General features: G+C 43.9%; 1 protein-coding gene across 1 annotated transcript in view; it reads left to right on the top strand.

The window, feature by feature from the left end:
* The window catches only part of LOC138666379 (zinc finger protein 850-like), a 94,787-nt gene that overhangs the window by 6,345 nt on the left and 62,221 nt on the right, over positions 1-26,221 (top strand). The window contains exon 6 of the mRNA XM_069754607.1: positions 12,708-14,398. Within this exon, the coding sequence (XP_069610708.1) occupies positions 12,708-14,398 (1,691 nt within the window). The remainder of the gene's footprint in view (positions 1-12,707; positions 14,399-26,221) is intronic.

Genomic DNA, 26,221 nt, shown 5'->3' with positions numbered 1-26,221 from the left:
AACTGGCTTAGTGATAGAAAGCAGAGGGTGGTTATAAATGGTATAGTCTCTAACTGGGTCGCTGTGACCAGTGGGGTACCGCAGGGGTCAGTATTGGGACCTGTTCTCTTCAACATATTCATTAATGATCTGGTAGAAGGTTTACACAGTAAAATATCGATATTTGCAGATGATACAAAACTATGTAAAGCAGTTAATACAAGAGAAGATAGTATTCTGCTACAGATGGATCTGGATAAGTTGGAAACTTGGGCTGAAAGGTGGCAGATGAGGTTTAACAATGATAAATGTAAGGTTATACACATGGGAAGAGGGAATCAATATCACCATTACACACTGAACGGGAAACCACTGGGTAAATCTGACAGGGAGAAGGACTTGGGGATCCTAGTTAATGATAAACTTACCTGGAGCAGCCAGTGCCAGGCAGCAGCTGCCAAGGCAAACAGGATCATGGGGTGCATTAAAAGAGGTCTGGATACACATGATGAGAGCATTATACTGCCTCTGTACAAATCCCTAGTTAGACCGCACATGGAGTACTGTGTCCAGTTTTGGGCACCGGTGCTCAGGAAGGATATAATGGAACTAGAGAGAGTACAAAGGAGGGCAACAAAATTAATAAAGGGGATGGGAGAACTACAATACCCAGATAGATTAGCGAAATTAGGATTATTTAGTCTAGAAAAAAGACGACTGAGGGGCGATCTAATAACCATGTATAAGTATATAAGGGGACAATACAAATATCTCGCTGAGGATCTGTTTATACCAAGGAAGGTGACGGGCACAAGGGGGCATTCTTTGCGTCTGGAGGAGAGAAGGTTTTTCCACCAACATAGAAGAGGATTCTTTACTGTTAGGGCAGTGAGAATCTGGAATTGCTTGCCTGAGGAGGTGGTGATGGCGAACTCAGTCGAGGGGTTCAAGAGAGGCCTGGATGTCTTCCTGGAGCAGAACAATATTGTATCATACAATTATTAGGTTCTGTAGAAGGACGTAGATCTGGGTATTTATTATGATGGAATATAGGCTGAACTGGATGGACAAATGTCTTTTTTCGGCCTTACTAACTATGTTAACTATGTTAACTATGTATGTAAATCAAGTTTATTGAATTGCATGTGAATAACATAGTTGCAATCAGATGTTCAAATGCAGTTGTAGGCACATACAGGATTGTAAGAGTAATACAAAAATAAACAGCTGTATACTAAAAGTTTCAACACTTAAACATTGATCAACAAATCAATAAAGTTGTAACTTTGTGAACAAATTACCTCTGACCTGACTTAATCAGAGGTCTAATAATTAGAAAAGATTGCTTATGATGTATACATCAGATGCTCCCACTATTCAGCCAACGACCAGCTCCAGATGGGGCCAAGCCGCCGGATGAAAGTAAGAGTGCCTAGGCTCGTCCGAGCACTCAATGTCAGTTATGGAATCTACATGAGGCCAGGCCAAGCGAAGAGAAGGTAGAAAAGAGAGGTGGAGAGAAAAGGAGGAGAAGAAGAGAAGGGAAAGAAGAAGAAGAAGAGGAGAGAGAGAAAAAAAAAAAGGGGAGGGAGGAGAGGTGAGGAGGAGGGAGGGTGGGGTAAGGATAGGAAGAATCTGGTCTTCGGTCCCAACCAAATTAAGACTTTTATTCTTTTATACTAAGGTATGGCTGTTAATGTAATATTTGCTGTCTAGGGGAGTTATGATTATGGGCCGCAAGGGGACCAATAAGATCAATCAATGTAGCCAAGTGTTCAGTTCCTCTGATTCTCTAAAAGCAATCCAGGGAGACCAGGTGTTAAACACTTTATCTGCTGTTCTAGTATCCTGGCCAACCAATTGCTCCATCCTGTAAATGTGGTTAGTCCAACCCAAAAGTCAGCACGTGAGGGGGATATTGACTGTTTCCAGAAACGAGGGATCACGTTACGTGCGGCTGTTAGAAAATGTCGTAATAGACCTTTCTTGAATTTGGCGATGTAGAGGTCACATACAGACAACAAGGCCAGTTCCATGGTGGGCTGCACTCTATGGAGAGATAATTTGTTATAAAGTGCAAGGATGCTCACCCAGAAGTTGTAAATATGCGGGCAGGACCACCAGATGTGGGGGTAGGTACCTCTGTCGCTCTAGCACCTCCAGCAAGTATCGGGGGTGGTGGCGAACATAATGTGAACACTAGACGGACATCTGTACCATCTGGCCAGGAGTTTATAGCTTCTTTCTTGGTAATCTGAGCAAAGTGAAGATCTGAAGGTAAATAGCAGACTCTTGAGGCGTTCCTCCGGAGTCAGTTGCATGCTTAGTTCATTGTCCCATTTTAAGAACTATGTAGGAGGATCAAGTGAAGCTGGCTGATAGCCCTGGAACATTTTATATAGCAATGATATTGTGTGGGACAGGGGGCCCCCACCCAGGCACACGGACTCAAAAGAAGTAAGCTGTCTAAAGATGTCAGCCCGCCTAGATAACACTGTGAGATGGCTTTTGATTTGCTCATAGAAGAACCATGAGCCTGGCGGCGGCTCTCCATCAGCAAAGATAGCCCCCAAGGTCTTACTTGAGGTTTGATCTACGTAGTCATGGACCACCAGACAACTGTCTCTATGTTTGTGTAGGAACATGATCCTGTCCTGGCCTGCTGGAAAGTCTGGATTTTCAAAAATTGGTGTCAGGGGGCCTGGTATAGAAGAGAAGTTTAGTTTCTGGATGCCATGCTTAACGAACTGAGTTTGGTGTCTGGTAACGAAAGGCTGGTCATCTCGGATTCCCCCAGTGCCCTCTCTCCAGAAGGGCGCCGCCGAGCTATGTCCCGAGAGCTTCATTTCCAGGCCTACCCATTTCTTACTTGACTTGTGATGGAACAGGTCGAGAACGCAAGTTCCAAGAGAGGCACAGCTATAGAGCAAGAAATCTGGGAGGCCCAGTCCTCCGGACTGTTTATTCCTGCACAGGAGGTGATATGCCAGCCGTGGACGTTTACCGGACCATACAAATCTTATTATCGCAGATTTGAGCCTGGAGAAGAAGGAGGCTGGAAGGTACAAAGGGATGGTCTGGAAGAAATAAAGGAGGCGTAGCAAGAGATCCATTTTGATTGCATTAATTCTTCCAAGCCAAGATAAGTGCAGTTTGTTCCACTTCTCCAGGTCAAGCTCCGCGTTGTGTAATGCTATTTTATGGTTAGCATCATATAGATGTGAGGACTTAGGGGTTAAGTGTATACCTAAATAGGCAAGGGAGTCTGATCGCCATCTAAATGGGGAACGAGGAGCATAACTGTGAAACTAAGGGGGGCGGTAACGAAATATTTAGCATTTCAGATTTATGCGTGTTAATTTTAAAATTACTTAGTGCTCCATAGCTGTTTAATTCTGATAAAATATTAGGTAGGCTAGTGATAGGGGAAGTGACGTACATGAGTATGTCGTCAGCGAATAATGCTAATTTGTGGTCTTCTGATTGGAACTTCATTCCTGCTATGGAAGGGTTATTGCGAATTGCGACTGCCAAGTGCTCCATGGTTAACACGTAGAGTAAGGGAACAAAAGAAAGGAGCCACTTATATGAATGCACACCACAAACAAATAGAATAATGATACTCAAATATAAAAACAGGAATTTTTATTGACAAGCCACATCTTCCCCTGATGAAGCTCTTTCTATAGAGCGACACGCGTTGGGTTGTGTCTGTTGGTCCGGTTCACCTGCACACGGGGACGGCGTTTCCTCCTCTCTTCCTCATGTGGGTAACTCCATGCTTCCTCCGCCTCATTATGGGTGCTTGCTCTATTTAGATTACTAATCATGCTGGTATTTTTACCCATGAGTGTCGAGTCTGTGTGCTATTTAGTGCATACAGATGCTATAGGGTTTTGGGCCTCACTTATTTCTGTGCCTTTATTCCCATGAGTCAGAGGGTTGGCTGTTCATTATAAATAAGGTTGTGCAGGTCTGTATTTGTATATCATTTGTAACATTTACATACGGATCAATTGTTTCATGCAGCATTGGTTTTAATTATGTTTTATGTGCTTTTTTTGAAGTTGTGGCTTGTCAATAAAAATTCATGTTTTTATATTTGAGTATCATTATTCTATTTGTTCGTGGTGTGCATTCATATAAGTGGCTCCTTTCTTTTGTTCCGTTTCATGATACTGGCTACTTTCTCCTTCGCCTCATTGGGGGACACAGACCGTGGGTGTATGCTGCTGCCAATAGGAGGCTGACACTAAGTGATACAAAAAAAAAAAGTTAGCTCCTCCCCTGCAGTATTCACCCTCCTGCTGGCTCTCGGCTCCTCCCCTGCAGTATACACCCTCCTGCTGGCTCTCAGCTCCTCCCCTGCAGTATACACCCTCCTGCTGGCTCTCAGCTCCTCGCCTGCAGTATACACCCTCCTGCTGGCTCTCAGCTTCTCCCCTGCAGTATACACCCTCCTGCCGACTCTCGGCTCCTCCCCTGCAGTATACACCCTCCTGCCGGCTCTCAGCTCCTCCCCTGCAGTATACACCCTCCTGCTGGCTCTCAGCTCCTCCCCTGCAGTATACACCCTCCTGCTGGCTCTCAGCTTCTCCCCTGCAGTATACACCCTCCTGCCGACTCTCGGCTCCTCCCCTGCAGTATACACCCTCCTGCTGGCTCTCAGCTCCTCCCCTGCAGTATACACCCTCCTGCCGGCTCTCAGCTCCTCCCCTGCAGTATACACCCTCCTGCCGGCTCTCAGCTCCTCCCCTGCAGTATACACCCTCCTGCCGGCGCTCAGCTCCTCCCCTGCAGTATACACCCTCCTGCTGGCTCTCGGCTCCTCCCCTGCAGTATACACCCTCCTGCCGGCTCTCAGCTCCTCCCCTGCAGTATACACCCTCCTGCCGGCTCTCAGCTCCTCCCCTGCAGTATACACCCTCCTGCCGGCTCTCAGCTCCTCCCCTGCAGTATACACCCTCCTGCTGGCTCTCAGCTCCTCCCCTGCAGTATACACCCTCCTGCTCGCTCTCAGCTCCTCCCCTGCAGTATACACCCTCCTGCTGGCTCTCAGCTCCTCCCCTGCAGTATACACCCTCCTGCCGGCTCTCAGCTCCTCCCCTGCAGTATACACCCTCCTGCCGGCTCTCAGCTCCTCCCCTGCAGTATACACCCTCCTGCCGGCTCTCAGCTCCTCCCCTGCAGTATACACCCTCCTGCTGGCTCTCAGCTCCTCCCCTGCAGTATACACCCTCCTGCTGGCTCTCAGCTCCTCCCCTGCAGTATACACCCTCCTGCCGGCTCTCGGCTCCTCCCCTGCAGTATACACCCTCCTGCTGGCTCTCAGCTAACCAGTTCTTGCTTAGTGTCTGTAGGAGGCACATGGGTCTGTTTCAGACCCCAACGTTTTTATTTTATTGTTTACTTTTCTGTAAATTTTTATTTTTTAATTAACGGAGTGAAGGGGGCGACGGTTCCTTTCAAGGTTCCGATCTCCCCAGAACCATCAACAGGCGAGCACGGTGAGTATACCTCCCCGTACCCTCTCCTGCGACATGGGAAGCCATGCCTGAGCTCACTTCAGGGGCGACGGTTCCTTCATGGTCCCGATCTCCCCACACCAGCAGCAGGCGACCACATGGAGTGTCGCCTCCATGTATCCTCTCCTGGAGCCAGGCCTAATGCCGGACAACTGGCCCTGTCCACCCGGACTGAACTCCGTGGATGTACAGAGGCCCCTCTATGGCGTCCGAGCAGCCTCCACTGTCCCACCACTGTGAAAGCGGATGGCACAAGGAGGCGGACGATTCCTCTCCACCTCCCTAACAAAGGGATGATGGATTGAGGCTTATCCCTGCACCGTCCACGCTGCACAGAACAGCGCCAATCTTAAAGGTGCATGACCAGTATTCCCTGGTCTTAAAGGCGCATGACCAGTATTCTCTGGTCTTAAAGGTGCATGACCAGTATTCTCTGGTCTTAAAGGTGCATGGCTAGTATTCCCCGATCTTAAAGGCGCATGACCAGTATTCCCTGGTCTTAAAGGCGCATGACCAGTATTCTCTGTTCTTAAAGGCGCATGACCAGTATTCTCTGTTCTTAAAGGCGCATGACCAGTATTTCCTGGTCTTAAAGGTGCATGACCAGTATTCCCTGGTCTTAAAGGCGCATGACCAGTATTCTCTGGTCTTAAAGGCGCATGACCAGTATTTCCTGGTCTTAAAGGCGTATAACCAGTATTTCCTGGTCTTAAAGGTGCATGACCAGTATTCTCTGGTCTTAAAGGTGCATGACCAGTATTCTCTGGTCTTAAAGGTGCATGACCAGTATTCTCTGGTCTTAAAGGTGCATGGCCAGTATTCCCCGATCTTAAAGGTGCATGACCAGTATTCCCTGGTCTTAAAGGCGCATGACCAGTATTCTCTGGTCTTAAAGGTGCATGACCAGTATTCTCTGGTCTTAAAGGTGCATGACCAGTATTATCTGGTCTTAAAGGTGCATGGCCAGTATTCCCCGATCTTAAAGGCGCATGACCAGTATTCCCTGGTCTTAAAGGCGCATGACCAGTATTCTCTGTTCTTAAAGGCGCATGACCAGTATTCCCTGGTCTTAAAGGCGTATAACCAGTATTTCCTGGTCTTAAAGGTGCATGACCAGTATTCCCTGGTCTTAAAGGCGCTTGATCAGTCCAAGGAGCCCTCCGCCGCCGACTCCAGCTTTATCCTCTAGTTCCCCTCAGTGGACTTCTTCACTGACCAATCCATGGTTCTCTGACCAAGAGATTGAATCCCTCTGTGTACCCTCTGTGTTTGGAGTGCTCGCAGGACCAATATAAATGGTCCCTATCCTACATGGGAGCCGTCGGCTAGCAGGGGCCGCAAGTTCTAGAAACGTGCAGGTGTCTAGAAAACGGAAGTTTTTCGTTTCCTGCTCCCTCGCCAATGATTTGATGACAACAAGGCTCTGGATATGGATTGGATATTTAAACATATAACCCAGACCCATTACCACAGACTAGGGATGGGTAAACACTCAACTAAGTCACTGAAACATACTGATTCCCTAAGCAGATGAAGACTGCATGCTGAACCAAAGAGTGCTTTATAAAAAGTTATAATTTTATTAACACCAAACAATACAAACGATAAAACAATGCCTCAAAACCATGTAAGTAAATGATGTTACTAGCAGACAGGCGTGAGTAAAATTCTCATAGTTACGAGAAAGCACCAGGTAATAAACACATTTATAGGTTTATAAAATTAAATACTAGAGCATGCTGAGAAAATACCTCTACTAGATTTTCATGTGAAAATCCCAATATTCAATATAGGTATAGTATAACACACTTAGGTAAATAAATAATGACCACTTTAATTAGTCAGGATACCATAGATAACAGTATAGTCTAATTACACTATTAAAGAACCAACTGCTACAAGTTATAATATCAATTAGTGCCGCAGTGGCTATAAAGATGATAATATATTCGTTGCGCCATTATAGACCCACCTGTTCAAAATCAAAATTCTAATTAGTGCCGCAGCCGCTATAACTATTCAGTACTATTTGTTTAAACTTTGTACTATACAGAATAAATATTCAAACAATATCTGTTAACCAATTTAAGCAACATGGCATACGGAAATATTCTGTGGAATTAATCCAGCCATCAAAGTACCGACCAGTCACTCCATAAAGCCGACATGCATAACTGCTACAATAATTTACTAAGCACAATAAATGGTATCCATGTCCAGACTCCATACAGTAAATGGTAAATACAACCTTTACCCGGACCCTATATGGTGCTACAATAACAACAACGCACAATAATTATACCTGCGAATGCATCCCAAGTTGCTCATACCTATACATATATGCGGGAATGGTATGCACCCAAAGATTAGTCTACAGCAAGCTCAACTAATATATAGACAATTGTCCACATACTGCTATATGTGCCTAAACACTAAGTGAATAGAAACCCATAAATATACGTGTTACCTGAATCGTGAGGTGCTCCCGATACCAGCCACACATGGCACGCCACTGTCCGCAAAACCCCGACGCGCGTTTCGCGACAGCTTCCTGCTAGTAACATCATTTACTTACATGGTTTTGAGGCATTGTTTTATCGTTTGTATTGTTTGGTGTTAATAAAATTATAACTTTTTATAAAGCACTCTTTGGTTCAGCATGCAGTCTTCATCTGCTTAGGGAATCAGTATGTTTCAATGGATTGGATATTGCCTGAGCTTGCCAGGGCTTCAGAGACTAAACTCCCTCGAGAGCATTTGCCATTCAATTCGGATAAGTGATTCACTGGACAGAAGCCTCTACGTGGGATGCCATGCCTGGCCTGTTTTTTAAGGGCGACGGGTCCTTTAAAGGGCACCGATCTCCCCACACCATCAACAGACGAGCACACAGAGTGTCATCTCCATGTTTCCTCTTCTGCATCCAGGCCTAACGCCAGACAACCTGTCCTGTCCACCTGGAGACCTGTACTCTGTGGACATATAGAGGCACCTTTTTTTGGCGTACGAGCTCCCCCCTCTGCATAACCACTATTTTGTGGATGATGCAAGAAGGCAGACAATTCCTCTCCACTTCCCTGTTAAGAGGTTGATGGATCGAGGGTTCCTAATTTTTATCTCTGCACCGTGAAAAGAGGAGATGGCAAGAGACTATGACCTGCTGGATGCAGCCGCACATTCTGCCATGGGGCAGATTAACCGGGTAGAATCTCCTGTGGTATACCTACCAGTATCCCTACCTGATGGGTCATCAATTAAAAATACCACGGACTGTCAGATAGCAAATCTGGTTCGTTCCGTCTTGCGGCTTCGGGTCCAGCGCTCTATCCTCCCTAGCGGCCGCATGGATTGCTAGAGCAATGGTCTCCTGGCTGGAGACCTTAACTACCTTGATTCACACCAGCAACAACTAGCCAATCAAATCCTTTGAGCGGGAGACTGACAAAGGATTGTTTAAGGATTGTCCAGCACAGTCTAGATCTAAGGGATCTTGGTTCCAAACAGGGGAACGAAAAGTAAGATCGACCCTGGACCTCAAACTTCTAACAACCTTTGACATGGTCCTCCTTCTTTGGATGGAGTTCCTCCGCTCAGCCATTACTTCAACAGAAAAAGGTGCAGTTTCCGGCATCCATCGACATTCGGGTTGCTTGCCCTCTGCAAAAATTCCTTCGCCTTTCCATTCGTCAGCAGCATTTTCAAGTCACAACCTTGTCCTTCGGCCTTGCTTCCGCACCCAGAGTGTTCGCTCGTGTCATGGCGGATGTCATGTTTCTCTTGCACTCTACAGGCGTGCTCGTCCTGCCCTGTTTGGTCTGTCTAGCCGCCCTTCCAGGACTACACTGAGTCGTCTATATCTCTTGCGATACCCTCTCTCCTGGGCTGGCAGCTACACTTAGACAAGTTCTCATTTCCAGCCCAGCAGATATCCTTATTGAGGATGATCCTGCACACTTCTAGAAGGATGGTAACTCTTCCTCGAGACAAGGTCATGGCCCTTCAACAGGGAGCTCGCGCAAGGAGAGTTCTGAGGACTTGATTACTCACCCCCTCATTTCATTCGATTTGCTAAGAGAGTTCTGAGGAAAAATGGTGATGACAATGGAAGCGGTTTCCTTCGCTCCGCTCGTTTTCAGCAAGTCAAACAGACTTTCAGACAATAGTCTCTGAGCTCCTTCTTCATCCAGGGCCTTTCTCCCGGTTCAAGGGTTATTAGTAACTACCAATGCCAGTCTTCTTCTCCCCATCATTGTTCTGGAGATCCGAACGGTAGTCTTACAGCAGGTCCACTGCATTCTGGCGGGTCACCCTATCCGAATTCAATTGGATAATGCCACGGCGGTGCCTTATGTCAGTCATCTAGCAGGTACCCACGGTCAGGCGCCATGACCGAGGTACCTCACTTTCTCTGATGGGCCGAAGTCTATTATTCGGTGATCTCGGCAGTATTTATCCCAGAAGTGGAACTCTGAACGGCAAACAAATTCAGCCGTCAGGGATCCGCCTCAAGTCAGTGGTAACTACACCCCGAAGTCTTCCATCAGATCTGTCCTTACTGGAGCTCTCCAGTTGTAGGTGGGATGACATCCAGACTGAAGGCCAATGTACTCGAGTTCGTGGTTCGGCCTTGAGATCCAAGAGCCATCGCTCTCCATGCTCTGGTTCTGCCATGGTACCAGTTTCCATAACTCCCCTTCCACTGCTTCCGAAAGCCTTTCGGAAGCAGAAAGGGGCCCCAGTGATCCTCAGAGATCCACACTGACCACGTCCGTTTTTTGTTTGCGGAGCTAGTATCTTCTCGCCTTATCGCAGCACAACTGCAAATAGGGACTTTCTCACAGGGAGTTTTCACACGTAGTTCTTCCCTATCGCTTACCGTTAGATCATTGGGACCTTATCATTCCTAGGAGCCTTACAGTAGGCTCCTTTTTCATCCGGGCAGACTTTACTATCAGGGAAAGTCGTCCCATTCTCCTCTGCGATATTCTCACTCTGACGAGTCTTCGGAGCTAGCTTCTCTGCTCTTTCAGACTTTTTTCCCTTATTACCTTCAAGGCAAGGTTGTCCTCAGGCCATCTCCATCCCTTGTTACCAAGGTGGTACTGTATTACCACTGTTATGAGGGCTTGGTTCTTCCCTCATCTTTTTTGGCTCCAGTCCACAAAATGGAATAAGATCCCCCATATTCTGGACGAAGTGAGTTCTCTGAGTAGGTACGTCTTGAGGAAGGCGTCCTTCTGAAGGTTGGACGTTTTATTTGGGCTTCCTGACGGTAGAGGAAGGCTTCCTGACATTTTCAGGAAGGGTTTAGCCATTTCATCGACCATGATAACATGGTGAATTCTTTTCACCATCCAGGAGTCCTTCTGTGCTAGATGTCAGCCTATCTCACTGTCTATCAAGGGTCCTAGGCACCAGGCGTCAGCAAGGCACGCCTGCAAGCTTGCGGATTCGTCCAGTCTGCATGCATTCTTGAAGCACTAGAATTCCCACACGTCCACAGTTGTGAGTCTGGGCAGGCGGACTCTGCAGGCCGCGGTGGCGCACTTGTAAGTAGCAGTTACACAGGGCCTGATCTATTGTTGTCCCCACCCAGGGACTGCTTTGGGACGTCCCACGGTCTGTGTCCCCCAATGAGGCGAAGGAGAAATAGGGATTTTTGTGTACTCACCGTAAAATCCTTTTCTCCGAGCCATTCATTGGGGGACACAGCTCCCACCCTGTTATTAGCTTATGCTTGTTTTTTAGAATATGACATGCTATACGCTTATATATTGTTATTGATCTCCTACTGCTTTTGCACCGAACTGGTTAGCTGAGAGCCAGCAGGAGGGTGTATACTGCAGGGGAGGAGCTAACTTTTTTTTTTTTGTATCACTTAGTGTCAGCCTCCTATTGGCAGCAGCATACATCCACGGTCTGTGTCCCCCAATGAATGGCTCGGAGAAAAGGATTTTACGGTGAGTACAGAAAAATCCCTATTTTTTGCACCCCGACCAGGATTTAGTATTATAAATTATTGGTAGTGCGCTCTTTTTTTCCATTTGGTCTAACACATAGAGTAAGGGGGACAGCGGACACCCCTGTCTCGTGCCGTTCCGTATGCAGAAAGAGTTGGACAATGAGCCTTTTACCCTGACACGGGCGGAAGGGGACTCGTAGAGGGCTTTTATACTCCACAATGCTTTTTTTGTAATCCAATGCCTTTGAGCGTTTGGCACATGAATTCCCAATCCACTCTATCGAATGCTTTTTCAGCATCTATCGATAATAAACACAGAGGATCGCCTTTTTTGTTGGCTCTGTCGATCAGGGAGATAGATATAAACACGTAAGGAGACTTACATATTATATGTAGTGGATGGTTGTTGTCTCTTGCAGGGTATATTTGGGGCCTGTCCTTGTTAGGACAGGAGCAATACAAGGGGCACGACAGGGAGTTTAGTAAAGCCCTATACCCCCTCCCTCTTTCCTCTCCTCCTATCTAGACAAGGCAACAGGAGGAATCTGCTGTGGACGTTTGTCATTCCTATTGGTGAGACCAAACCAATTTTTATCTTGAGCACAGGTTTGCATGTGCACCTTATTCACATGTGTTAATTTTGTCATGTTAGTTTGTCCACTTTATCTTAGTGATTAAAAGTTGTTTTAATTATTGGGAGACTCTCCGTGCTATATTCTAACATCTGTTTATCCATTGATCCATGATGGACCTGACAGGGGACTTGTTTTTTTATGTGAGATGAGAATTGGTATTAGTTTTGCCTACATAACATTGATTGATTCTTTTTATTCAAAATTTGGGAGGCAGAATGAACAGTTGAACACCACACACTACTGGTTCATCCAACAAGGTTTTCTATTAGGCCGGGATCACACATACGCGAGATACGTCCGAGTCTCGCAGGTGAAAACCTAGCTCTGGCGCCGGTACTCCAGAGCGGAGCGTGCGGCTCCATGTGTTGCTCTGCAGCTGCACGCTCCACTCCGGAGTGCCGGCGCCAGAGCTGGGATTTCACCTGCGAGACTCGGACGTATCTTGCGTATGTGTGATCCCGGCCTTAGACTGTGAACAGTTATTGTTTGGTAAATAATTAAAGTTTTTACACAGCTTGCCATTTTTATGGATGGTTTAAGTTGAAATGTTCAAAAATATAAAACTCAAGGATATTTGATTAAAAAAATGTTTTTTTTTTATCTTAGCAGATGACTGTACCAGGAGATCAGAGGGACAGTTGACATCTTCAATTTTTAAATCTGATAATCTTGAGATCCTGCAAGATACAACTGAAGGGAATGCCATTACTCCAGATATATCGTCATCCATTCACAGCAAAGATCTGTCATCTGGTCCAATGAAACAGGTCCCATCTTCTGATTCATTGCTAACTACTAAGGAAAATCAAAGTCATAAACGAGGCATTAAAAGACAATCTGCTTCTAAAGCAAATAAGTCTTTTTACTGTTCAGAATGTGGGAAATGTTTTAACCAGAAATCAGATTTGGTTAATCACCATAAAACTCACACAGGGGAGAAGCCTTTTTCCTGTTCAGAATGTGGGAAATGTTTTAAATGGAAAATAAATCTTGATAGCCATCAAAGAATCCACACAGGGGAGAATCCTTTTACCTGTTCAGAATGTGGGAAAGGTTTTAACCAGAAATGGCATCTTGTTAGTCACCAGAGAACCCACACAGGGGAGAAGCCTTTTTTATATTCAGAATATGGGAAATGTTTTAAATGGAAAATAGATTTGGTTAATCACCATAGAACTCACACAGGGGAGAAGCCTTTTTCCTGTTCAGAATGTGGGAAATGTTTTATCCATAAATCAGATTTGGTTAGGCACCATATAATTCACACAGGGGAGAAGTCTTTTTCCTGTTCAGAATGTGGGAAATGTTTTAACCTGAAATCAGATTTGGTTAGGCACCATAGAACTCACACAGGGGAGAAGCCTTTTTCCTGTTCAGAATGTGGGAAATGTTTTAACCTGAAATCAGATTTGGTTAGGCACCATAGAACTCACACAGGGGAGAAGCCTTTTTCCTGTTCAGAATGTGGGAAATGTTTTAACCAGAAATGGCATCTTGTTAGACATCAGAGCAGTCACAAAGAGGAGAAGCCTTTTTCCTGTTCAGAATGTGGGAAATGTTTTATCCATAAATCAGATTTGGTTAGGCACCATATAATTCACACAGGGGAGAAGTCTTTTTCCTGTTCAGAATGTGGGAAATGTTTTACACGTAAATCACTACTTGTTACTCACCATAGAATTCACACAGGGGAGAAGCCTTTTTCCTGTTCAGAATGTGGGAAATGTTTTAACCTGAAATCAGATTTGGTTAGGCACCATAGAACTCACACAGGGGAGAAGCCTTTTTCCTGTTCAGAATGTGGGAAATGTTTTAACCTGAAATCAGATTTGGTTAGGCACCATAGAACTCACACAGGGGAGAAGCCTTTTTCCTGTTCAGAATGTGGGAAATATTTTAACCAGAAATGGAATCTTGTTAGTCACCAGAGAACTCACAAAGAGGAGAAGCCTTTTTCCTGTTCAGAATGTGGGAAATGTTTTATCCATAAATCAGATTTGGTTGGGCACCATAGAACTCACACAGGGGAGAAGCCTTTTTCCTGTTCAGAATGTGGGAAATGTTTTAACCTGAAATCAGATTTGGTTAGGCACCATAGAACTCACACAGGGGAGAAGCCTTTTTCCTGTTCACAATGTGGGAAATGTTTTAACCTGAAATCAGATTTGGTTAGGCACCATAGAACTCACACAGGGGAGAAGCCTTTTTCCTGTTCAGAATGTGGGATATGTTTTAACAGGAAAGCGCTTCTTGTTAGGCATCAGAGCAGTCACACAGAGGAGAAGCCTTTTTCATTTTCTTAATGTGGCAAATACTTTACTTGGAAATCAACTGTTAATAAACATCAGAGACATCACATAGGGGAGAAGCCTTTTTTATGTTCATAATGTTGGCATAGGTTTAACCAAAATTGAATCTTCTTAAATGGGTTGTCTCTTGTCATTCCTCATGTTTGCTGACAAAAGGATAAAACTACACTTTATTAATTCCAAATGTAAAACTATACCCATAATTTACCCCCCTGAAGGTTAGTCAGTAGGTGACTAATAGAAAAAACATGTACCCCACATTTCATTATATAGGGTGAGGTGATGTATACACACTCACTCTCCAAGCCTCTCATTTCTATGGGTTTCATCGTCCTCACCAAAAGCAACTCATCAGGAGACTATTTAATATTGACCTATATTTAAGGAATACTAGACAAAAAAACTAAAACCATGTATCATGTTATCCGAAACAGTCAGAAAACCAGCCACATATTGGCAGATCCCAGACCTCAAACTATATACTTTATAAGTTTATAATTATAAGCCACTCCAGTGTCAGGAATAGATAGTATGTGAAAAATACAGTATAATTCTTGTGTTTTTCTCCTATAGTGACTGCCCTAGTTTGGTATTGTAACAGCTGTTAATTAGTAGGCAAGCTGTCCTAGGCTAAACTCCGTTTTCAGATGGCCCAATATGTACCACACAGGGAAACCTTAAGCTGGGTTCACATTGCATTAATGGCAATGCTCTGACGGCATGCGTTACATAGCTGCACTAACGCTATGTAACGGATGCGTTAGCGAACCCATTTACTGCCATTATGTAGCGCATCGCTAACTCATGTCATAATCGGCATGCGTTAACGATGTGCCGTCATTCTGTGACGGACCCTCGGACGCAGTCTGCAGCATTTTCGGGTCTGTCACCACTAGCACAGATAGAGCATCTGCGCTAGCGCGATTGCATGAACGCGATCTTTTTCGGCACTTGCGTTAACGCAGTCCGTTTAACATATGCGTTGAACGACCTGCACTAACGCAATGTGAACCTAGCCTTACCTGCTCTAAAGATCAATAGCAGCTTCTAATGGCCATGCTGCGGTCTGTCAAGGAATGAGTGCAATATTCTTATAAAGAATAGGGATGTGTGCAATCATAATGTATGGAGGATCTGTGCCATTATTTAGTATGAAAATGTTACGGAGTGACTGGCCCAGTGTAACACGACCCAGCAACATACAGCATTGTATCTTAATTAACCAGAAAACTATTTTTAGCAAATGAAGAATAATAGAATGTTATCTGTATGTTGGTTTTCAAATTTAAAGTGTTGATTTCTGGTTGGTCAAGAAAACAGACTTTTGTTAGTGTAAAAGCCTGGAATATTGGCTTTTATTGTGGCTTATCCTTAATCACTAGTGATTTTTGCTGTTATGCTAATTATGCATTGTTTTATTGAGCCAGTTTGTTAACTTCTAAAGCAGAGAGGGAAATATCTCAAAAGGACCAGAGAAAGGACAGCAGCCATTTTACATCATGGCTCCATTACGAGGGACACGGAGCTATCATTCTATAGGTAACAACCTAGGGGTTTTCAACCTCAGTTGGAAGAATACAGATCTGTTCCATAGACCATCGCTGAACCATGGATACGTTTGGAGAAGCCAGGTTGTGATCCTCAGATCAACCGGCCTTGTATCTTGTATGGACTCAGTGGACTGTCATCTTCCTACGCTTGTTGTTACTTCCTCTCTGTGCATGCCACAGGTGGGGTAGCGACCCTGGAAGATCTGCAGTCACAGGTGCTATTGTCCCAGCGAGTCAGCGGAAGGGCGATACTCTAATGTGCACCATCTTGGGATGTTTGCTGGGACTGTTCTATGTGTTATCTGCCTGTTTTGTGGTACAATAAAGCATTGCCACACTGTTTTACCCTCACCCTGTGTTGCCTGAGTAGCTTTTTGCCCATGTTAAAAGGAGAGCGGGTGTTCGGCGAGACGATCCCGGGTGCATGCGTTTTCGGCTAGCTCATAGCAATCCGGCAGTTACAACCATAGATTTCTGCTGGAGACCTCTGATTGTCATGCCAACCCATCGGTGAGCCACGATCATGTGACGGGATCACTGATGAGCGGGATTTTTGGCGCGCTTGCTGACGTGCCAGAAAAGATGTGGCTCAGAGTTGGAGCCCACATCAAAGGGAGGGAGTCTGACATTGGCGTACATTTACAGCTGGTGTTGTAAAGGGGTTAAAGGGGATTTTTTTTACACAGACAGAAGTGGTAATCAATCATGTATACATAAATATATGTATGTGTGTATGAAGCCCCGCCCATTCCACATAGCTCCTCCCACTCCACATAGCCACACACACTCCACACGCAAAGCCCCGTATAATATCTAATATATTTCACAGGTACATCTTCTTGACCACAATAGCTTACACTGCCTGTGTTGCTCATAGCAACCAATCACTAAGCATCTTTCATTTCACCAGAGCTGTTTAGAAGATGAAAGCTGAGCTGTGAATGGCTGCTATGAGCAACAGTTTTCCTTGTAGAGAGTTGTGGTAACTGAGGCCTATTATTCTTCTCATTTCTATGGTGTTATCGTCCTTCTGTAAAGCTGGAAATAACACAATTTATTACCGTGCCGACACAGACCCCCTCTGCCACAGACTGCAGGGGCCCCAGAATCAGGAACTTCTTTATCTGGCATGAAGCATCTCATTAACTTCAACCACAAATTAAAGTAAGAAACACAAGACGGATTTCTCTAACCCAGGAACCATTTTCCTCGGTGTAACAGCGCCAACCTGACAATGCCGGGTTCACTGTATACCTATTTATACAGCTACAACTAATGCCGCTCTAAGTGACTCCTTCTTTACAATTTCTAACTAAGTGGTATTACTGACATGCTCTGTGCTGCGGGGACACCGTGTACAGACGGGAGGGACCTGGAGACGACACACAGGTATATACTATATGCAGGGGAGAGGACACACATATATACTATATACAAGGGAGATGACACAAAGGTATATACTATATACAGGAGGAGATGACACAGGTACAGTACAGACCAAAAGTTTGTACACACCTTCTCATTTAAAGATTTTTCTGTATTTTCATGACTATGAAAATTGTACATTCGCACTGAAGGCATCAAAACTATTAATTAACATATGTGGAATTATATACTTAACAAAAAAGTGTAAAACAACTGAAAATATGTCTTATATTCTAGGTTCTTCAAAGTAGCCACCTTTTGCTTTGATGACGGCTTTGCACGCTCTTGGCATTCTCTTGATGAGCTTCAAGAGGTTGTCATCGGGAATGGTCTTCCAACAATCTTGAAGGAGTTCCCAGAGATGCTTAGCACTTGTTGGCCCTTTTGCCTTCAGCTCACCCCAAACCATCTCGATTGGGTTCAGGTCTGTTGACAGTTAAGGCCAGGTCATCTGGCGTAGCACCCCATCACTCTCCTTCTTGGTCAAATAGCCCTTACACAGCCTGGAGGTGTGTTTGGGGTCATTGTCCTGTTGAAAAATAAATGATGGTCCAACTAAACGCAAACCGGATGGAATAGCATGCCGCTGCAAGATGCTGTGGTAGCCATGCTTGTTCAGTATGCCTTCAATTTTGTATAAATCCCCAACAGTGTCACCAACAAAGCACCCCCACACCATCACATCTCCTCCTCCATGCGTCACGGTGGGAACCAGGCATGTAGAGTCCATCTGTTCACCTTTTCTGTGTCAAAGACACGGTGTTTGGAACCAAAGATCTCAAATTTGGACTCATCAGACCAAAGCACAAATTTCCAATTGTCTAATGTCCATTCCTTGTGTTCTTTAACCCAAACAAGTTTCTCCTGCTTGTTGCCTGTCCTTAGCAGTGGTTTCCTAGCAGCTGTTTTTCCATGAAGGCCTGCTGCACAAAGTCTCCTCTTAACAGTTGTAGAGATGTGTCTGCTGCTAGAACTCTGTGTGGCATTGATCTGGTCTCTAATCTGAGCTGCTGTTAACCTGCGATTTCTGAGGCTGATGACTCAGATAAACTTATCCTCAGAAGCAGAGGTGACTCTTGGTCTTCTTTTCCTGGGGCAGTCCTGGTGTGAGCTAGTTTCTTTGTAGCGCTTGATGGTTTTTGCCACTGCACTAAGAGACACCTTCAAAGTTTTCCCATTTTTTTCGGACTGACTGACCTTCAATTCTAAGGCCGACGTCACACACAGCATATGCAAATACGGTCCGTATATTACGGCCGTAATACGCTGAAAAGTCCCGAAAATAGTGGTCCGTAGCTCCTCCGTAGGCAGGGTGTGTCACCGTTTTTTGCGCATGGCATCCTCCGTATGTAATCCGTATGGCAGCCGTACTGCGTGTTTTTATCGCAGGCTTGCCAAACCGACATACACCTATACAAGGGATCCATGTGTTAAAAAAAAATAAAAACATATATACTATCTATATATATATATATATATATATATATATATATATATATATATATGTCAGTAGACACATATATGTATATATATTATTACTTCATACAGCCGCGATATAGCAAAAAGCCGGTAATTCAATTACCGGCTTTTGCTTTCTCCTTCCTAAAACCCGACATGATATGAGACATGGTTTACATACAGTAAACCATCTCATATCACCATTTTTTTTGCATAATCCACACTACTAATGTTAGTAGTGTGTATCTGCAAAATTTGGCCGTTCTAGCTCTTAAAATAAAGGGTTAAATGGCGGAAAAAATTGGCGTGGGTTCCCGCGCAATTTTCTCCGCCAGAGTAGTAAAGCCAGTGACTGAGGGCAGATATTAATAGCCTGGTGAGGGTCCATGGTTATTGGCCCCCCCCTGGCTAAAAACATCTGCCCCCAGTCACCCCAGAAAAGGCACATCTGGAAGATGCGCCTATTCTGGCACTTGGCCTCTCTCTTCCCATTCCCGTGTAGAGGTGGGATATGGGGTAATGAAGGGTTAATGCCACCTTGCTATTGTAAGGTGACATTAAGCCTAATTAATAATGGAGAGGCGTCAATTATGACACCTATCCATTATTAATCCAATTGAATGAAAGGGTTAAAAAACACACACACACATAGTAACATAGTTAGTAAGGCCGAAAAAAGACATTTGTCCATCCAGTTCAGCCTATATTCCATCATAATAAATCCCCAGATCTACGTCCTTCTACAGAACCTAATTGTATGATACAATATTGTTCTGCTCCAGGAAGACATCCAGGCCTCTCTTGAACCCCTCGACTGAGTTCGCCATCACCACCTCCTCAGGCAAGCAATTCCAGATTCTCACTGCCCTAACAGTAAAGAATCCTCTTCTATGTTGGTGGAAAAACCTTCTCTCCTCCAGACGCAAAGAATGCCCCCTTGTGCCCGTCACCTTCCTTGGTATAAACAGATCCTCAGCGAGATATTTGTATTGTCCCCTTATATACTTATACATGGTTATTAGATCGCCCCTCAGTCGTCTTTTTTCTAGACTAAATAATCCTAATTTCGCTAATCTATCTGGGTATTGTAGTTCTCCCATCCCCTTTATTAATTTTGTTGCCCTCCTTTGTACTCTCTCTAGTTCCATTGTATCCTTCCTGAGCACCGGTGCCCAAAACTGGACACAGTACTCCATGTGCGGTCTAACTAGGGATTTGTACAGAGGCAGTATAATGCTCTCATCATGTGTATCCAGACCTCTTTTAATGCACCCCATGATCCTGTTTGCCTTGGCAGCTGCTGCCTGGCACTGGCTGCTCCAGGTAAGTTTATCATTAACTAGGATCCCCAAGTCCTTCTCCCTGTCAGATTTACCCAGTGGTTTCCCATTCAGTGTGTAATGGTGACATTGATTCCTTCTTCCCATGTGTATAACCTTACATTTATCATTGTTAAACCTCATCTGCCACCTTTCAGCCCAAGTTTCCAACTTATCCAGATCCATCTGTAGCAGAATACTATCTTCTCTTGTATTAACTGCTTTACATAGTTTTGTATCATCTGCAAATATCGATATTTTACTGTGTAAACCTTCTACCAGATCATTAATGAATATGTTGAAGAGAACAGGTCCCAATACTGACCCCTGCGGTACCCCACTGGTCACAGCGACCCAGTTAGAGACTATACCATTTATAACCACCCTCTGCTTTCTATCACTAAGCCAGTTACTAACCCATTTACACACATTTTCCCCCAGACCAAGCATTCTCATTTTGTGTACCAACCTCTTGTGCGGCACGGTATCAAACGCTTTGGAAAAATCGAGATATACCACGTCCAATGACAGCCTATAGCTTACCTCTTCATAAAAACTGATTAGATTGGTTTGACAGGAGCGATTTCTCATAAACCCATGCTGATATGGAGTTAAACAGTTATTCTCATTGAGATAATCCAGAATAACATCCCTCAGAAACCCTTCAAATATTTTACCAACAATAGAGGTTAGACTTACTGGCCTATAATTTCCAGGTTCACTTTTAGAGCCCTTTTTGAATATTGGCACCACATTTGCTATGCGCCAATCCTGCGGAACAGACCCTGTCGCTATAGAGTCCCTAAAAATAAGAAATAATGGTTTATCTATTACATTACTTAGTTCTCTTAGTACTCGTGGGTGTATGCCATCCGGACCCGGAGATTTATCTATTTTAATCTTATTTAGCCGGTTTCGCACCTCTTCTTGGGTTAGATTGGTGACCCTTAATATAGGGTTTTCATTGTTTCTTGGGATTTCACCTAGCATTTCATTTTCCACCGTGAATACCGTGGAGAAGAAGGTGTTTAATATGTTTGCTTTTTCCTCGTCATCTACAACCATTCTTTCCTCACTATTTTTTAAGGGGCCTACATTTTCAGTTTTTATTCTTTTACTATTGATATAGTTGAAGAACAGTTTGGGATTAGTTTTACTCTCCTTAGCAATGTGCTTCTCTGTTTCCTTTTTGGCAGCTTTAATTAGTTTTTTAGATAAAGTATTTTTCTCCCTATAGTTTTTTAGAGCTTCAATGGTGCCATCCTGCTTTAGTAGTGCAAATGCTTTCTTTTTACTGTTAATTGCCTGTCTTACTTCTTTGTTTAGCCACATTGGGTTTTTCCTATTTCTAGTCCTTTTATTCCCACAAGGTATAAACCGCTTACACTGCCTATTTAGGATGTTCTTAAACATTTCCCATTTATTATCTGTATTCTTATTTCTGAGGATATTGTCCCAGTCTACCAGATTAAGGGCATCTCTAAGCTGGTCAAACTTTGCCTTCCTAAAGTTCAGTGTTTTTGTGACTCCCTGACAAATCCCCCTAGTGAAAGACAGGTGAAACTGTACAATATTGTGGTCGCTATTTCCTAGATGCCTGACCACCTGCAGATTTGTTATTCTGTCAGGTCTATTAGATAGTATTAGGTCTAAAAGTGCTGCTCCTCTGGTTGGATTCTGCACCAATTGTGAAAGATAATTTTTCTTGGTTATTAGCAGAAACCTGTTGCCTTTATGGGTTTCACAGGTTTCTGTTTCCCAGTTAATATCCGGGTAGTTAAAGTCCCCCATAACCAGGACCTCATTATAGTAACATAGTAACATAGTTAGTAAGGCCGAAAAAAGACATTTGTCCATCCAGTTCAGCCTATATTCCATTATAATAAATACCCAGATCTACGTCCTTCTACAGAACCTAATAATTGTATGATACAATATTGTTCTGCTCCAGGAAGACATCCAGGCCTCTCTTGAACCCCTCGACTGAGTTTGCCATCACCACCTCCTCAGGCAAGCAATTCCAGATTCTCACTGCCCTAACAGTAAAGAATCCTCTTCTATGTTGGTGGAAAAACCTTCTCTCCTCCAGACGCAAAGAATGCCCCCTTGTGCCCGTCACCTTCCTTGGTATAAACAGATCCTCAGCGAGATATTTGTATTGTCCCCTTATATACTTATACATGGTTATTAGATCGCCCCTCAGTCGTCTTTTTTCTAGACTAAATAATCCTAATTTCGCTAATCTATCTGGGTATTGTAGTTCTCCCATCCCCTTTATTAATTTTGTTGCCCTCCTTTGTACTCTCTCTAGTTCCATTATATCCTTCCTGAGCACCGGTGCCCAAAACTGGACACAGTACTCCATGTGCGGTCTAACTAGGGATTTGTACAGAGGCAGTACAAATCCCTAGTTAGGGGTTGCAGCTTCATCTATCTGCTTTAGAAGTAGACTTTCCATGGTTTCTGTTATATTTGGGGGTTTGTAACAGACCCCAATGAGAATTTTGTTACCATTTTTCCCTCCATGAATTTCGACCCATATGGACTCGACATCCTCATTTCCTTCGCTAATATCCTCCCTTAAAGTGGACTTTAGACAAGACTTTACATAGAGACAAACCCCTCCTCCTCTCCGATTTTTACGATCCTTTCTAAACAGACTGTAACCCTGTAAGTTAACTGCCCAGTCATAGCTTTCATCTAACCATGTCTCGGTTATTCCCACTATGTCAAAGTTACCTGTAGATATTTCTGCTTCTAGTTCTTCCATCTTGTTTGTCAGGCTTCTGGCGTTTGCGAGCATGCAGTTTAGAGGATTTTGTTTTGTTCCAATCTCCTCGCTGTGGATTGTTTTAGAAATGTTCTTACCTCCCTTCTGAGTATGTTTTCCTGGATCTTCTTTGTTCAAGTCTAATGTTTTTCTTCCCGTCCCCTCTTCTTCTAGTTTAACGCCCTCCTGATGAGTGTAGCGAGTCTTCTGGCGAATGTGTGTTTCCCAGGTTTGTTGAGGTGTAGTCCGTCTCTGGCGAGGAGTCCATCGTACAAGTAATTCACACCGTGGTCCAGGAATCCGAATCCTTGTTGTCTGCACCATCGTCTTAGCCAGTTGTTTGCATCAAGGATCCTGTTCCATCTCCTGGTGCCATGCCCGTCTAATGGAAGGATAGAAGAAAAAACTACCTGTGCATCCAGTTCCTTTACTTTCTTCCCCAACTCTTCAAAGTCTTTGCAGATTGTCGGTAGGTCCTTCCTTGCCGTGTCATTGGTGCCAACATGTATCAGAAGAAATGGGTGGACGTCCTTGGAGTTGAAGAGCTTTGGTATCCTATCGGTCACATCCTTGACCATCGCACCTGGAAGGCAGCATACTTCTCTTGCAGTTATGTCCGGTCTGCAGATGGCTGCTTCTGTGCCTCTCAGTAGTGAGTCTCCCACCACCACCACTCTTCGTTGCTTCTTGGCTGTACTTTTTGCTGTCACTTGTTGCTGTGTGCCCTTTTCTTTTTTGCTTGCTGGTATTGCTTCATCCTTAGTTGTGCCATCTTCATCCTCTACAAAGATTTGATATCGGTTCTTCAGTTGTGTGGTTGGTGATTTCTCCATGGTGATTCTTCATTAAAAATTTTTTAATGAAATAAAACCAAAGGTAGTTGTAATATTTTATTTAACGCCCAATCCAATCACTGAAGACCCTCGTTCTGTGAAAGAAAAAACATAATAAACCAACAATATACTTACCTTCCGCAGATCTGTAAAGTCCAACGATGTAAATCCTTCTGAAGTGGTTAAAACATTTTGCAGCAAGGAGTTCCGCTAATGCAGGCTGCTCCTTGCTGCAAAACCCCGGGGAATGAGGCTAAATATAGGTCACTGATCTATATTTAGCTTCATTTGCGGTGAGGCGCCCTCTGCTGGCTGTTCATAGATCGTGGGAACTTACCTAGAAAGCTCCCAGGCTTTCTGGGAAAGTTCCCACGATCTATGAACAGCCAGCAGAGGGCGCCTCACTGCAAATGAAGCTAAATATACATCAGTGACCTATATTTAGCCTCATTCCCCGGGGTTTTGCAGCAAGGAGCAGCCTGCATTAGCGGAACTCCTTGCTGCAAAATGTTTTAACCCCTTCAGAAGGATTTACATCGTTGGACTTTACAGATCTGCGGAAGGTAAGTATATTGTTGGTTTATTATGTTTTTTCTTTCACAGAACGAGGGTCTTCAGTGATTGGATTGGGCGTTAAATAAAATATTACAACTACCTTTGGTTTTATTTCATTAAAAAATTTTTTAATAATGTGTGTGTGTTTTTTTTTTTAACCCTTTCATTCAATTGGATTAATAATGGATAGGTGTCATAATTGACGCCTCTCCATTATTAATTAGGCTTAATGTCACCTTACAATAGCAAGGTGGCATTAACCCTTCATTACCCCATATCCCACAGCTACACGGGAATGGGAAGAGAGTGGCCAAGTGCCAGAATAGCCGCATCTTCCAGATGTGCCTTTTCTGGGGTGGCTGGGGGCAGATGTTTTTAGCCGGGGGGGGCCAATAACCATGGACCCTCTCCAGGCTATTAATATCTGCCCTCAGTCACTGGCTTTACTACTCTGGCGGAGAAAATTGCGCGGGAGCCCACGTCAATTTTTTCCGCCATTTTATTATTATTATTTTATTATTATTTATTATTATAGCGCCATTTATTCCATGGCGCTTTACATGTGAGGAGGGGTATACATAATAAAACAAGTACAATAATCTTGAAAAATACAAGTCACAACTGGTACAGGAGGAGAGAGGACCCTGCCCGCGAGGGCTCACAATCTACAATTTAACCCTTTATTTTAAGAGCTAGAACGGCCAAATTTTGCAGATACACACTACTAACATTAGTAGTGTGGATTATGCAAAAAAAATGGTGATATGAGATGGTTTACTGTATGTAAACCATGTCTCATATCATGTCGGGTTTTAGGAAGGAGAAAGCAAAAGCCGGTAATTGAATTACCGGCTTTTTGCTATATCGCGGCTGTATGAAGTAAGAATATATATACATATATGTGTCTCACTGACATATATATATATATATATATATATATATATATATACATATATACATATATATATATATATACCTATTCTATGTGTACATATTTATTCTACCTATTCTACTGTAAGCTGTCAGTGTGATTTTACTGTACACCACACTGAATTACCGGCTTTTCTCTGTAACAGCGCTGCGTATTTCTCGCAAGTCACACTGCTGGTCCGTGTGTAATCCGTATTTTTGGGGCTTCCATAGACTTTCATTGGCGTTTTATTTGCGCAATACGGTGACAAACGCAGCATGCTGCGATTTTCTACGGCCGTAGAAAGCCGTATAATACTGATCAGTAAAATACGGCAGATAGGAGCAGGGGCATAGAGAATAATTGTGCCGTATTTTTTGCGAGTTTTACGGACGTAGTTTCTGCGCTCTTACGTCCGTAAAACTCGCAAGTGTGACGCCGGCCTTATAGTAATGATGGCCACTCGTTTTTCTTTACTTAGCTGCTTTTTTTTGTCATAATACAAATTCTAACAGTCTATTCGGTAGGACAATCAGCTGTATATCCGCCAATCACTGTAATGCCACAACCAACATGGCTACGGCATTAGGCTATGTGCACAAGTTGCGGATTGGGGTGCAGAATTTTCTGCACAAAATCCGCATCTCCTGGCAGAAAACGCAGATGTGGATTTGAAACTTTTTATGTCGATTTTGTGCGTTTTTGTTGCGGATTTTCTGCGTTTTTTACCTCTGCGGATTTCTATAATGGAAGGGTTCAGAAATGTTGCAGTTCCAAACAAACGAAGTGACATGCTACTTATTTTGATCCGCAGCGGTTTTCATGCAGATATTTCCACACCATTAGCACAGCATTTTCAATTGATTTACATTGTATTGTATATCACTTTGCGGAACTGCAGCATTTCTGCGCGGAAAAAAACGCTGCAGATCCGCACTAAATCCGCATTGTGTGCACACAACCTTACAGTGTGTGGCAGACAATCCCTGCA

Source organism: Ranitomeya imitator, chromosome 2 (genome assembly GCF_032444005.1).
Source record: "Ranitomeya imitator isolate aRanImi1 chromosome 2, aRanImi1.pri, whole genome shotgun sequence".
Classification (NCBI taxonomy): domain Eukaryota; kingdom Metazoa; phylum Chordata; class Amphibia; order Anura; family Dendrobatidae; genus Ranitomeya; species Ranitomeya imitator.
This window is presented reverse-complemented; position numbering and strand designations above follow the sequence as displayed.